This window comes from Schistocerca americana, chromosome 7 (genome assembly GCF_021461395.2).
Source record: "Schistocerca americana isolate TAMUIC-IGC-003095 chromosome 7, iqSchAmer2.1, whole genome shotgun sequence".
Lineage (NCBI taxonomy): Eukaryota > Metazoa > Arthropoda > Insecta > Orthoptera > Acrididae > Schistocerca > Schistocerca americana.
In genome coordinates this window covers 620,041,521-620,056,516 of record NC_060125.1, presented here as the reverse complement: position 1 = coordinate 620,056,516, position 14,996 = coordinate 620,041,521, and the positions used below count along the sequence as shown (strand labels likewise).

The 14,996-nt window shown below is 44.3% G+C and overlaps 1 protein-coding gene across 1 annotated transcript in view; it reads right to left on the bottom strand.

Moving 5' to 3' along the window:
* Positions 1–6,742: 6,742 nt before the first annotated feature.
* The window catches only part of LOC124621783 (histone H4 transcription factor), a 110,472-nt gene continuing 102,218 nt past the window's right edge, over positions 6,743–14,996 (bottom strand). Inside the window, exon 9 of the mRNA XM_047147218.1 lies at positions 6,743–7,649. Within this exon, the coding sequence (XP_047003174.1) occupies positions 7,295–7,649 (355 nt within the window). The 3' untranslated portion in view covers positions 6,743–7,294. The remainder of the gene's footprint in view (positions 7,650–14,996) is intronic.

Here is a 14,996-nt window from a genome sequence, read left to right as displayed (position 1 = left end):
CAGGTATTCACCAGCAAGTAAAACTCACTAAAATCCTGCAAAATATACTCCGAAAAAGAAACTTGCTAATATCACACGGTATCAACAAAAGCAGTCAGCATCAGCAAGCAAGGAAGGTAAAGTAACGGGACAAATTTCGCGCGGTTTTCCCTTTAACTACTTATGAAACTCTCGCTAGATGGCAGTACTGGTACGTTACTGTAGTGTAGTGCACTCTGGCGGGATATTTGCAAACTTATTCTAAATGTGGATAAAATAGCCAATAGCAGAAACAAAACAACTATGTAAAACATTATCAAAACAATAATACTAAATGTCGAGTAATGACGCATCAAAGCGTAGTAGAGATATGCAGAGACAGAGATTGGATAGCGAAGTTTCGGCCACTCTACATTCCTTTATTACATAGATAGTGGAACCTGAAAAATATGTGGTGGTTGGTACGACACCCTTGGGCTGCAAGCTCTGAGCCTTCGGGTCGCCCATAAAGAGCAGTACTTTGTAGAAGCCACGCCCCCAAACCGCTACTACATGCAGCTTACGGACGTTTCAAGGCGCAGCCTAAACACTACTAACCATTCGGAAAACATCTATCGATACAAACAGTTCCAAAAATGTTGACCGTCGATATTTTAATCGGAACAGGAAATATGCGAAATTCGTCCTGATAATTTAAATTATGTAATACGTTCTTGCGAAATTTACTTTAACATATATTTTGGGGCGGCTCCGCCTCAGAGCCTTTAATTACGAGCCGCGCCTGGTCAAGAGAGCTGTCTATTCAACAAAGGGCGCGACCTCCAGAACAGAAAATTGGACACGGCAGAAAGGACGCAGAATGAATCTAAAAGAAGCCCTAGGTTCATATCCTGGCCATGTCATAAATTTTAATTAAATGCTTCAGCTTCTATCCTTATCAAACAATCTAAAAATGGTTAAAAAAGAGTAAAAGAGGAATGGAAGAGTAGCCTGGTCAAGGAGGTGGGTCAGGGATCCCCCAGACCTAGCATACTGTGGGAGATGCCCCATCCCCTGACCACCCTGCCCCTGCTTCAGAAGTGTATTAAAACCTTAAATTGAAATAACTACTTTCACGCGGAAAACAGAACCAGTTCAACCATCCATGAATCATCCACCAATATTAGAGGCAATGAGTCTGGAAGCCCATACTTAGCATGGAGGGTCAAAATGAGGAGGCATTGCACCAAGATATGAACTACTGTCTTAAGAGAGTCCACAATCCCAGTATAGGGGAGGCTTGTTACACAAAAGAAAACTGAGGGTTAATCTGGTATGACTGCTGCAGAGATGACACAGAACTGTAGATTCCTCTTGGGAGAAGCAGAAGCAAGAGCACCCTGCTCAGTAGTCTCCTCAATTGTGCAGCCAATTAAGAGTCGGCAAAGCAAACCATGCAGTGAGTAAGTGCTCCTCTTGCCAAACAGCCATCCAGTTCATTTCCTAATATCTGATCCGGTAAGTCTCCCACATTTCTGTAACCTTTGTGTGTGTTTGATCCTGCCATCCCTTGGTGAGTAGATTTTTTATCTATCAAATTATAGCTTCAAAACTTGATTTTTTTTGTTAAAATTTGAAGATTTCTCTGTAGGGAGGACACACCATATTATTTCGTCTGGAAAGTCAACAGAAGATGTAGAAGTAACTTTAGCTGTGCCTAAGGGAAGTTTGCCGTGATCCTTGCTCGTCCCACTCCATGTTAATGACCAGGCAGACAATTTTAATAGTAACCTCTGCAGATGACACAGTTATGTTTAAAGAAGTAAACGCAATGCAAAACATACTAAGTTCGAAGAGCCGGCATTTAAGCAGACATTCTTCCCACACACTGTATGCAAATGGATTGAGAAAAAAATCTAATACGTGGTACAATGGTAAGTGTGCTCTGTCGCGCACTGCATCTTCTGCCCTATTCATAGATAATATAACCAGCTACTTGTTCCCATAATCACATGGTGCAAACTGTGAGGCCTTTATGATGGTCTTTGACGATTGTTTCATTTCTGTTTATGTCAGTGGCTGCTAGACTAGACAAAGCGTAGAAAAGTTTTAATCCTTTGATTTAGTCACCTATTTTATTCCAGAACCATACGAAGTGAGGAAATCGCGCCAATTGCCAGTAAATTAGCCTATTACACAAATGTTCTCACATTTACTTTTGACAAAATTGGTTTAGATACCCGAATATACATGTTTTTACAATGACTTGTGTTCTACTCAAGCCTAATGATTTTTAATATGTAAGTAAGAGAACAAATCGTGCACCCCATAAATTAATTTAACTGTTTGCCCTATTTTTCTGATACTTGTGCTCTTACTGTGCTTTAACCTGTTGCAGTTGTAACACTTGATAATGGTGTAAGATCAAAATCTAGATACTGGAATAAAAATTGTTGTACTGTCAAATGGTAGTTACATCTTCCAGAAAAACACTCCAAAATAGTTGGCACAGTGTGGATGTAAATGTTTTAGGATGTGATATCGGAAGTAAATTGGATATTGTGAACTTTCGATACAACCAGCATGCGTGAGTGCCTATACTTAAACCCTGCCGCACTGTGCTTGAACTCAGTTATGATATTATTACTACTTGCATACATTTACCTTGTCTTCCCGTGTTCAGTGTATATTATGGTGATTGGCGCACATGTCACAGTCTAATAATGCTGCACTAACATTCTTGGTTCTGTTGTGTGTCCAAAGTTGATGATGAGTGTAGGATTGTTCTCTGCACAGTTTTCACTCTCTGGTTGGTTCTCCATTGCATCTACGATATCTGACAGTGCTACTGATGAATTTGTATGCTGGCTGGTTGTTCAGCAAGGGATTCTTACTGCAGCGTTGCAGCATCGCACAGCATCTCAGTCAACAGTAAGAGGCGTTCACCAAAGCGCAACAAAATCAAACCAAGGTATTGCAAATGCTTGACTTGTTGCCTGCCACTACCCTGATAATTTATTCCCCAACTTTCCTGGCTTGCAATGAGTCTGTCAAAGAATTGCAGGCCTATGAAGAATGGTTGCAGCAGCATTTTAATGTGCTTGGATTGACTGACTTTACCTTATGCCTCATTTTGTTTTTGTCTTGGTTATCGCCTCACAGATACCAACTCTTTTGGCAACTGGGCCCCTGCACGACCTGTCTTCACTCTCTTTTAATAACATGTGTGACCTTCTTTCAAAATACTTCTGTAAATGGACGTACTTCATTGCCGTTAAAGTTGACTTCTATTGGTGTCGCAATAAACCAGAACATTCCTATAAAACTTGGACAGCTAAGCTTCACAATTTAAGCTGTCTTTGTCACTGATGTCCACAAGAGTCATATGCCAACCAAATGGTTCGTGATGCAATCATTCGGTTGGTCCCCAATTGTGAGGTTCGTGAGCAAGTCCTTCAATGTGAAAACCGTTCCCTCTCCAACTTTCTGACTATTGCAAAATCATTATGATGCTTTGAGGGCTGCAGGTACTCAAATTGAATTGTGGTGTGAGGTTGCAGAAGTTCAAGCCCCCACTCTGTCATTTGTTGGACGGTTCACAGGCGGATGGCATGGTGCCAGTGGTCCATGCATGAGCAAAACCTAAAGGCAGACACCCCAGCTCACTGTGGCACCCACGGCCACAGCTGCAGCACAGCATGCACGATGATGAATGACAATGCAAGGACTCTTGTCCATCATATTTTGTCACTCATGATAGGCCAGACTGTCCTAAGCGCTGGGCATTTTGCCGCCAGTGCAGCAAAATGGGGTACACTGATCCTGTTTGCAACGGAAAATTCCAACAGCCTATTGCAGATGGCACCAAGGCATTAGTCTGCAGTCATATTTTTTGGCCTGGTGTGGACAGACACATCATTCATTTGGTTACAGCATGCTCTCGATGTACATTGCAGCTAGCTGTCCCATGGGCAATGTTGTCTCCGTGGCCACAACCTTCCCAGGCCTGGGACCGTCTCCACATCAATTTCGCCGGTTTTCCCTTAATACATACTGGGCGATAATCATTGATGCATTCTCTCACTTCCCATATGTTGTTCATTGCGTGACTACTTCAAGCTCTGCCACCGTGGCAGCCCTGTTGAAAAATTTTTCCATCGAAGGACTTCTGGCAACACTAGTCTTTGATAACAGCCCTCAGATTGTGTTGCAGGAATTTGCCTCCTTCTGCAACACCCGCGGGATATGCCACATTTTCATCTCGCTCTATTACCCATAGTCCAACAGTGAGGTCAAAAGGCTAGTTAGAGCATTCAAAACGCAAATAAAATAGTACATGACTTGGTCCTCGCTCGACGTTGCCTTGGATCAATATCTGTCTTCCTGGCGGTTCACACCATTTGACAACAATAGTCCTGCCGAACTGCTCCATGGGTGTCAACCCTGGATGCTCCTGCCACCCAGCTAGGGATGCTAATCCGTGCAGCCATCGTCCTGTTTCCAGTCTGAGCAGATGAGTTTGGTCGTCACCCAAAATGAATTCCTACTGTCACCTCCTAATACCGCAGCTGCCATCTGTGCTGTCTGCATGGAGGAGGACCTCTGTGCAGGTCAGTACAACCAGTTGCACCTGTGTGAGGATGATCTGACAACCCCGGCCGGGACACCGACGTCGCCCCGCCAGTCTATGTCTCTTGATGGGTCATCTGGTGCGGCTGGATCCCCGTCATAACCTACAAGGGGACCCCTGTCATTGGTGGACAAACATGGCACAACTTCTCCAATACCGCTACCAGTACTGATGCATCTGCCATCCATGCCGAAGGCATCTCCTCCGCCTCAACCGCCAACTGCGGGACTGGGACCACCACCACAATCACCACGACCCAGACCTGATGGGGACATGGAGCTCAGGGCGACTTCATCCGTCCTACCATATAGGTTGACATGAGAAGGTGGACTACGATTCTGCCCGTGCCCCCGTAAGTACTTCCAATCATATGCAAAACTGCCTTTTGTGTTATGGGGACTAGGCCATGATCTAAAGTGTGTTGCTGTACTTAATGCTTTGGCTTCTAGTACTGGAGACACCCTGAGAGGCTGTGAAGATGTAGTTAGTTAACTGTGACACTTAAATGTAATCAGCTGCCAAACAGTTTATATGCATACAGCTTTAAACAGTTTGGCTTGCTGAACTTAAGTTTGATAATTAACTAACTACATCTTTATAAGCATGTCTCCAGTATAAGCAGATGAAATGTTAGGCATATGAACTTACTTTTGACCACTTACAAAAAAACTCACCAATGATATATATTCTGTTACCTGTGAAACGACGTAGTTTTTTTACAATTTTATGACCATGCCCAATAGCATATTTACTTGACATGGTTTTATGCATCGGAACATGTGTATGTGGAGGGGCAGGAAGGAGGGGGGAGTGGGGGAGAGAGGTGGGGGGAGCGAGAGGGGCGAGGTAGAGGGGGAGAGGGAGGTTGGGAGAGGGGGGGAGAGTGGGGAGAGAGGGAGAGTGGGGAGAGAGGGAGAGTGGGGAGAGAGGGAGAGTGGGGAGAGAGGGAGAGTGGGGAGAGAGGGAGAGTGGGGAGAGAGGGAGAGTGGGGAGAGAGGGAGAGTGGGGAGAGAGGGAGAGTGGGGAGAGAGGGAGAGTGGGAGAGTGGGGAGAGAGGGAGAGTGGGGAGAGAGGGAGAGTGGGGAGAGAGGGAGAGTGGGGAGAGAGGGAGAGTGGGGAGAGAGGGAGAGTGGGGAGAGAGGGAGAGTGGGAGAGAGGGAGAGTGGGAGAGTGGGGAGAGTGGGAGAGTGGGGAGAGGGGGAGAGTGGGGAGAGGGGGAGAGTGGGGAGAGGGGGAGAGTGGGGAGAGGGGGAGAGTGGGGAGAGTGGGGAGAGTGGGGAGAGGGGGAGAGTGGGGAGAGGGGGAGAGTGGGAGAGAGCGGAGAGGGGGAGAGTGGGAGAGAGCGGCGAGGGGGGGGGGGGAGTGCGGCGAGGGGGGGGGGGTAGTGCGGCGAGGGGGGGGGGGGGAGAGCGGCGAGGGGGGGAGAGCGGCGAGGGGGGGAGAGCGGCGAGGGGGGGGGGAGAGCGGCGAGGGGGGGGGAGAGCGGCGAGGGGGGGGAGAGCGGCGAGAGGGGGGAGAGCGGCGAGGGGGGGGAGAGCGGCGAGGGGGGGGAGAGCGGCGAGGGGGGGAGAGCGGCGAGGGGGGGAGAGGGGCGAGGGGGGGAGAGGGGCGAGGGGGGGAGAGGGGCGAGGGGGGGGGATTGGGGCGAGGGGGGGAGTGGGGCGAGGGGGGGAGGGGGGCGAGGGGGGTGAGTGGGGAGAGGGGCGAGGGGGGGAGAGGGGCGAGGGGGGGAGGGGGGAGAGGGGCGAGGGGGGGAGAGGGGCGAGGGGGGGGCGAGGGGGGGAGAGGGGCGATGGGTGGAGAGGGGGGGAGAGGGGCGATGGGTGGAGAGGGGGGGAGAGGGGCGAGGGGGGGCGTGGGGCGGAGCCTAGAAATATTCTGTTTTGAAATACAAAAGGAACAGCATGCGAGTAAGGGCAAAAATATTAAGTTTTCAATTCCCTCTTTCATCAGAGTTATAATCAGTAATACATTCAGATTTGAATACGAATAATCGGTTTCAATAACTGAGTCTTTTTAGGATTCCCGGACAATATTTGAACTTCGAGTATAGCGTGGTATAAAACTATTAAAAGGTAAAATGAAAGTGGAAAAATTAAGAAGTATAGTTTGTTGATTCATGTACTTTATATATATATTTTTTATAAGAGGTCATTGTTTTCTCCTGCTCCTAAATTTACTGAATTAAGTTCATGATAACTGGACTTGACGCCTTACAAAAGCTACAAGTTACTGAAATAACAACCTTGTAGTTATGTATTTTTAACACCATTAAATGATTAAGAGAACACATTGATTAATGTCTAGTCAGGAGCATGATTTTAAATACTATGTATACATTTATAAAATGCATTTCTATGAGATTTCCATTACATATATCCACTGAGATTATTATATAGAAATCTGTAACAATTAAGGACAACTTGGTATACTTTCAAATGAAGATCTGCATACAGCTAATGACAGGTGCAGCAAATTATGCCATTTACCTAGCAGCTAATAACATATTTTAAATGCTAAAGTTGTTTTTAATAGTCAGAAGATAATATGGTCCATTTTATGCAACTATATTACCAGGAGAAAAATATCACTTCTGCACAGCCTTTATAATACTTATTCAATTCACAGTCGTTGCACCACACAGAAAAGTCATCAGCAAAAGGACACTGTGCAGCACCAACATATGCAACAACTTTAACATAACAGTCAGTTAGTATCATCTAAAAGAGTCATACTGGGTAACATTGTAAGTTCTTCAGCCTCTATTACTTCAGACTGTATTACATTTCCACTATGATCTACATCAGAGATTGTTATGAGAACTTTGTTGCTTCCAGTGTTGTTCTCTTCAAACTCCTTTTCATCTAGAACCTCATAAACTTCAAAACTTGCTGGCTCATTCTGTGCCCTGGAAGGCACCTTACGCAAATGGTACCTTTTGTTTGACAAAGTCATCTGTTGCTCATCATGTGAAGAATCCCCTGAGATCATTTGAGTTACTTCAAGGCTTTCGTAGCGTACCAATTGCAGACGATACAAACCGTCCTCATGTTGACGATACCTGAAAAGCAAATTAAACAATTAGCTGTCTGGAGGTAACTAAATGCTTGATGGAAACATTAGAATTTCTTGCTACGTATGATACTATTACAGGTATGTCCGTTGGAGGAGATTTAATGTGTTTGCATTTATCAGGAACAGAAAGAGGGGTCAACAAATAACATTTCTAAAGAGAAATTATGTAGTGCAGGTAGGGAACAATTCTATGCCAGTTCCAAAAAACAATTCAACAGCAGTATTAATTCAAGGTTGAGATGGCAACATGATATAAAGGGCTCCACACTATGCTGACAACAGAGTACTTTCAAAGATGAACTGAAGCAGACTGTATATTGCTTAACAGTGACTGTCAATTTAAAATCAATAATCTGGAAGGTGGTCATCCTAGAATTCTGCCAATTGGCCTTCAAAATAAAATTACTAATTGCTTTGGTAATGAGCTTTATAGCCATAGAACCAATTCGCGTATATTTTATTAATAATTTGAAATAATGTGTTGCATAAAATCTGACTTCTGCTCTGCTTCAGTGAAGTAAGTGATAAATGGAAATAAGTGTTACAAACTGTTTTCTGTTTGATGATGGGTGGCTACAATAGTCAAAGAATTAACCTGTATGCCTCAGTGTATACACATTTACATGTTTATGGGGTAGCGACAGGAAGGGCATCTGACCAACCTCTACCACTAACATTGCCATGTCCAGAATAACTTGCTGACCCTGTGTGAAGACAAGATAAGGCCAGGAAAAAGATAAAGATTCAGTGGGATACAGAGACCTGTCACAACACCAGGAGCACCTACACATTTCCAGTTTCTGATCTTGTAAGATTTTGCACAGCATCCATTCTACACTATCCTTTCCCTTCAACCCTTGTCAGAACAGGGAGCCACTGGCTCCAAGAGCTTGTGCATTTCCATAAATTATATGCATCTTTTCTGCTGCTGCCACTTGATCAATAGATGTTTGATCTATCAATATTGTATTCTACACTATCAGATAGACAGAACATACAAAGAAAATAGAATAGTTACAGGGGGAGAAAATATGGACATGGCATACAAAAATAGGCAGAGCTTGAAATTAAGGTAGAGAAAACCGATGAAAATAAATAAATCACTTTTGTGATAACGGAGGTAGAAGTACTAGCCGCGCCGTCTTCCCGAGCGAGAAGGCGTGCTGGTCCCTGGCACGAATCCGCCCGGCAGATTAGTGTTGAGGTCCAGTGTGCCAGCCAGCCTGTGGATGGTTTTTAAGGCGGTTTTCAATCTACCTCAGCGAATAAAGGCTGGGTGCCTTTATTCCGCCTCAATTACACTATGTCGGCGATTGCTGCGCAAACACTGTCTCTATGTATGCGAACACCATAATAAGTCTACCACGCAAACATTTGGGTTGGTGGGTTGGGTTGGGAGAGGAGACCAGACAGCCAGGTCGTCAGTCTCATCGGATGAGGGAAGGAAGTCGGCCGTGCCCTTTCAAAGGAACCATCTCGGCATTTGCCTGGAGCAATTTAGGGAAATCACGGAAAACCTAAATCTGGACGGCCAGGACGCAGGATTGAACCGTCGTCCTCCCGAATGCGAGTCCAGTGTGCTAGCTACTGAGCCACCTGGCTCGGTCAAACATTTGGGGTTACACTCATCTGGTATAAGAAGTTCCCAGGGGAGTCCACTGGGGACCGAACCGCACAATAACCCTGGATTCGATGTGGGGCGGTGGGGGGATGGGTGGGCTGCTGTGGCCTGTTGTGGGGTTGTGAACCACTGAGGGCTACGGCTGGACGAAGCCTCTCTGTCGTTTCTAGGTCCCTGGTTTAAATACGCAATACACCCGGGCAAAAAACAGCTTAAAAAGAGGGAGTGGCTAAGGATGGTGAGAATAATTGGAAAAGGAAGAAGATATAAATGCGGTATACCTAGAAAATAAAGTACAAAAGGACAGAGGGGAAGAAGAGGAAATTTAGTTAAAGGACATTTCAGGTCTGAATCACATCTCATTGCAAGGTCCTGTAAGTAAGTGATCTAGAGCTGGAAAAAATGAAAGTTTTATTTTACGTACAAACACATGAAAATCAGTAGCAACTAAATTATGGTCGGTGTATAGTTTATCTTGACAGTATACATACATAAATGAAGTCAGAAAAATAAAGACTCTAATCAGTGAACACTAACAGTATTACATGATTATTCTCTGTACTTGAAATCAAGTAATTCATGGGACAACTGAAGAGTAAGGATCACCAAAAACAACTGGAAACAGTAAATATATGAAGAAAGCAAACAGAAACTTATGTTGAGTGGGCACCACATTTGAAAACGGAAATGATTAAAGCAGAAGGTAGAACAATATAAGATAAACTTGCAAAATCGCTGACAGAATGGCTGCAGAGGAAGGAATGCTGTAAAACTGTAACACTGCTGTGGTTATTCTCCTTCACCAAAAATCAAATGAATAAAACAAATGCTCCATCAGCATCCTCTTCCTTAATGTGTGCGTACGTCCATGTCTACAACTATACTCCAGAAGCCACCTTACGTTGTGCGGCACAGGGTACTTTGTATACCACTGTTGCTGCTTTCCCCTTTTCTGTTCCACTCACAAATAGTTTTAAAGGAAAAGACTACATGTAAGCCTCCAAATGAACCATGCAAGCTCTTATCTCTCCAATTTTACCTTCATGTTCTTTTTGGGAGATATAAGTACAAGGAAGCAATGAACTGGTGGAGTCTTCCAGAAATATACAAAGGCAAAAATTTAATAGTAAACTGCACCATGACGCAGAATGTCTCTCTCGCAGACTCTGTTACTTTAGATGGCTTAGCATCTCCATGACAATTCCAAGCTTACTAAATAAAGCTGTAATGAAATACACTGCTCTTCTTTGGATGTTCTCTGTTTTCTCTGTCAATCGTATCTGATATGGAATGATGATCAATATTCAAGTACTGGTCATATGAGGATGTTGTAAGCTATCTCCTTTGTGGTTTCATTCTTCAAATTCACCTCTGCCCCGCATCTGCCTTACCTACAGTAAGTTGTATGTGATCATTCTACTTAAAATTTATCCGTACGCATACTTTTTGATTTTTTACTGATGTAACTGCTTCCAGTGACTGTTCTGGAATCATGTAATCATACAACAATGGGCCTTTCTGCCTATTTTTAAACAATATGCTGTATTCTTAATGTCAAGGATCAACCACCAATTCCTGCATCAAGTGCTGGACCTTTGCAGGTGTTTCTGCATTTCACTGCAATATTTTAGCATTCCATAGCAGTTCCATACCTGTTGTATCAATACGAATTAACAGGGACAACAGAACACAACGAACTACCAGTACTCCAGAAGTGACTGCACTGCCCTGTTCTGCACTGACTACCACCACCTTACAGCAGTACCAGTTATTCTTCGTGTTTTACTGTCCGTGTTAATACATACTGATAAAACATATGTATGGTACTGGACTAATTAGGCACAGCTCCATAGAAAGGGCATGTAAAATTCCACCTTAAAAATAAAGTTGTTTGTAATGGGAAACAAAGCAATGCTTTCCGCTGACAGTGGGCACAGCATGAAAGAAAGCAGTCTTGTTTGGGCCGAATACAACTACACATTGTAAAAACGAGATCGCAATTATCTGCCAAAACATCAGGAAAAATGTGCCTGACAGCTGTTAAGAGAAACCACTGGTATAAGGTTCTGTTCCCTTCCCTTGGGGTACACCCGAAATTACTTGTATGCTCGAAGATTTCTCTCTACTGAGAATGACATGCTGATTTCTGTTTACCAGGAACTCTCTAATCCTATCACTATGCTTGTATTTTGTTCATTAGCCAACAGTGCAGCATTGTATTGAACGTCTCCTGGAAGTCAAGGAACATGGCATCAACCTGGCTGCTGGTATCTGTTGCTTTGTGGGTCTTGTGCCGAACAGAGCAAGCTGAAAGTTGGGTTTCATACGGTCACTGTATTCAATAAAATTCATAGTTGAGTTACACTTTCCTAGAATTTGCCAACAGCCACTGTCACTTCAACCTTCTCCTTTTCCTTGATCCATTCTGCTCCTGATAACACTAAACATGGCTTCAAGTGTGCTAAGCTACTCTATATTATTCTAAATGCCTTTTACTATCAGCATTGCCATTGCCATCATCATCATCATCATCATCATCGTAGCTGTCATTAGTGTCGCCGTTGTTATCATCATCTACATAATTACTGAGAATATCTTTTGTATATGCTGTTCCTGACCAGATGTAAGAAAAAGACTTAAGGCCCTAATTTGGTCACACTAAACAGGCAACAAATAAATAAATAAACAAACAGTCCTGTCTGGGGCAGACATTGTCCACTATTGGTCTATGCATGCTTTAATGCTCCAGCAGCTTTTCACTCACTGAGCTTAGAAAAATTCTGACCTTTGTGGTCACTCTTGTGACCAAAGTATACACCACTCCTTTGCACTCTTTCTTAATTACTGAGTGAAGTGGCACAGTGGTTAGCACACTGGGGTCACATTCGGGAGGATAATGGTTCAAACCCACGTTCGGCCATCCTGATCTAGGTTATCTGTGATTTCCCTAAATTGCACCTTGCAAATGCCGGGATGATTCTTTTGAAAGGGTGTAGCTGATTTCCTTCCTCATCTTTGAATCAGTTTGAGCTTTTGCTCGGTCTCTTATGACCTTGATGTTGATGTGATGTTAAACACTTATCTTCCTTCCTTCTCTTACATATTTCTTTTATCTTATTCTACATATTCTCCACATTCGGATCCATTTGGGTCATTCTTCCCACTTCCCACATGCTTCAAGTTGCATAAACATTTGTTTTTTTTTTTTTTTGTTTTCAGGCACAAAACAAAAAATGTTCAAATGGCTCTGGGCACTATGGGACTTAACATCTGAGGTCATCAGTCCCCACACAAAAACAACGAAGGTCATATGCACCCATGTCAGAATCATAAAACACGAAGATAAAAAAAAGGAGTTAAAAAAAAAATCACACGTTAAGCTGAATCGATGGGAGGAAAGATAGCTAAAAACAGGTATTTGGAGAAAGGGCCATAAATTACGCCATAGAAAAACAGAGATCCTTAACTAAATTAAATGTACCTTGCCATATTGCTACAACTGATAAAAAGTAAAACGTGGTCGACAACCTGCACGTCGTCTGCTAAAACGGTCAATAACTCATATGGTAAACGTAGAATGGAACATATATGGTTAAAAAAAAAGGGCATTTTATCAGGAAATTGCAAACTGTCAAAGGTTGAGGGCAATGAGCCAAAGTGGCGGGGTGCACCACTTAACAAATGGCAATGTCTAAAAAGACAGTGCCAAAAATGCTCCACATTCGGATCCATTTGGGTCATTCTTTCCACATGCTTCAAGTTGCGTAAACATTTGATCTCCTCACAGCGAGAGGGCCGAGAGAAGGTCATCCAAGTGGCTGGGAGAGGTTTAATTTCCCGAAGTTTGTTCCCATGAAGGGAGGACCAGTGGTGATGCCAAAGTGACATCACATGCTGACAGATAGCAAGACGAGATCATCGGAGAGAATGGAAGAATTAGTGGGCGGACCAATGTGACCAGGAGCCCACAAACATCACAGTGGCTCTATCAAGAGTGCGCAAGTGACAGCTTCCCTGGACGTGTTACACTAAGGGATGGATGGTGTACAGCAACCAGTGTCACTGAATGGCACTGCGAGTCGGAGCAGATGACACAGTAGAGAAGCCTGTGTGTTTGGATGTACTGGATGGCCTGATACAGGGTGACAAGCTTTGCTGTAAATACTGAGCAGTATTCTGGAAGCCCATACCGAAAAACATCGGTGCCAATGACGAATGCACACCCGACCCCACGGTCAGTCCGAGAGCCATCAGTGTACACAAACATACTATCGTGAAGTTCTGTATGAAATTTGTGAAACTGAAGACGATAGAGCAAGGCTGGAGTAGTGTCCTTAGGAAGCGAATAAAAGCCAAATTGAACACAGGCTGCCACATGAAGCCAAGGTGGTCAAGGGTTCACACCCATTGGGAAAGTGGCAGGTAGCGCGAAGTTAAGCTGCTGGAGCAAGAGTTGAAAACGAACCCCAGGAAGTAACAGAGAAGAGGGACGCGCCCCATACTGGTGATCAAAGGTGTCATCGAACTAGGAGGCATAGGATGGGTGGTCAGTCATGGCAGACAAATGGCATGCATATCTGCTGAGGAGGAAGGCACTGTGGTATGATAGCGGTAGTTTGGCAGCTTCTGCATACTGACTCTCCACCGGGCTTGTGTAAAAGGTGCCAGTGGCCAAACAGAGCCCACTATGATAAACTGTATTGAGATGGCGTAAGATGGACAGATAAGCAGATGCATAAATGAAACACCCATAGTCTAATTTTGAATGGACAGTGGACCTAGAAACAGAGGAGGGTGGTCCGATCCGCTCTCCAGAGAGTACCTCTGAGGATATGTAAGACACTGAGGGACCTCGTAAAGCGGGCGGCCAGGTAAGACATGTTGGAGGACCAAGAAAGATTCCTATCAAGCATGAGCACCAGGAATTTCGTACTGTCAAGGAATGGAAGAGTAACGGGCTCCAGACATAAGTGAGGTAGAAGAACAATTGCGTGCCAGAAATTGATACAAACTGTTTTGTCAGTGGAGAAGCGAAAGCCATTGTCGATGTTCCATGAGTAAAAATGATTGACACATTGCTGAAGATGCCGCTCAATGAGACAAGTCCGTGAAGAACTTCAATAGATGGCAAAATTGTCAGCGAAAAGGAGCCGGAGATGCCTGGCAGGAGACAGGTCATAAAAGGGTTAATGGTGATTGCAAAGAGGACAACGCTCACGACATAACCCTGAGGCACACCATTTTCCTGGATACATGTGTCTGACAAGGTAGAACCCACATGTATCTTGAAAACTCTGTCTTTTAAAAATTCCTGAAGGAAATGGGGTATGCGGAAACAGAAACCCTATGTGTAGAGAGTATTGAGGATACCAGTCGTGCAGCAGGTGTCGTAGGCTTTTCTCCAAACCTTAAAACATCATCATAGTCTGGTATTTCCGCAAAAAACCATTCATGACATGGGTTGACAAGGTGACGAGATAGTCAACTGCCGAATGGAACACTCAAAATTGCGTGACTCGAGCCACAATACCAGTCGCGCATGTGTCATATGTTCCATCACCTTGCAAACATAGCTGGTGAGAGAAATGATGCGAGAACTAGCCCTTACTGGGCTTAGGTATGGGTATGACAGTGGCTTCATGCCAGCATCTGGAAAATGTGCCCTCTGTGCAGATGTGATTGTAAGTATGAAGGAGGGTGTGTGTGCCCACA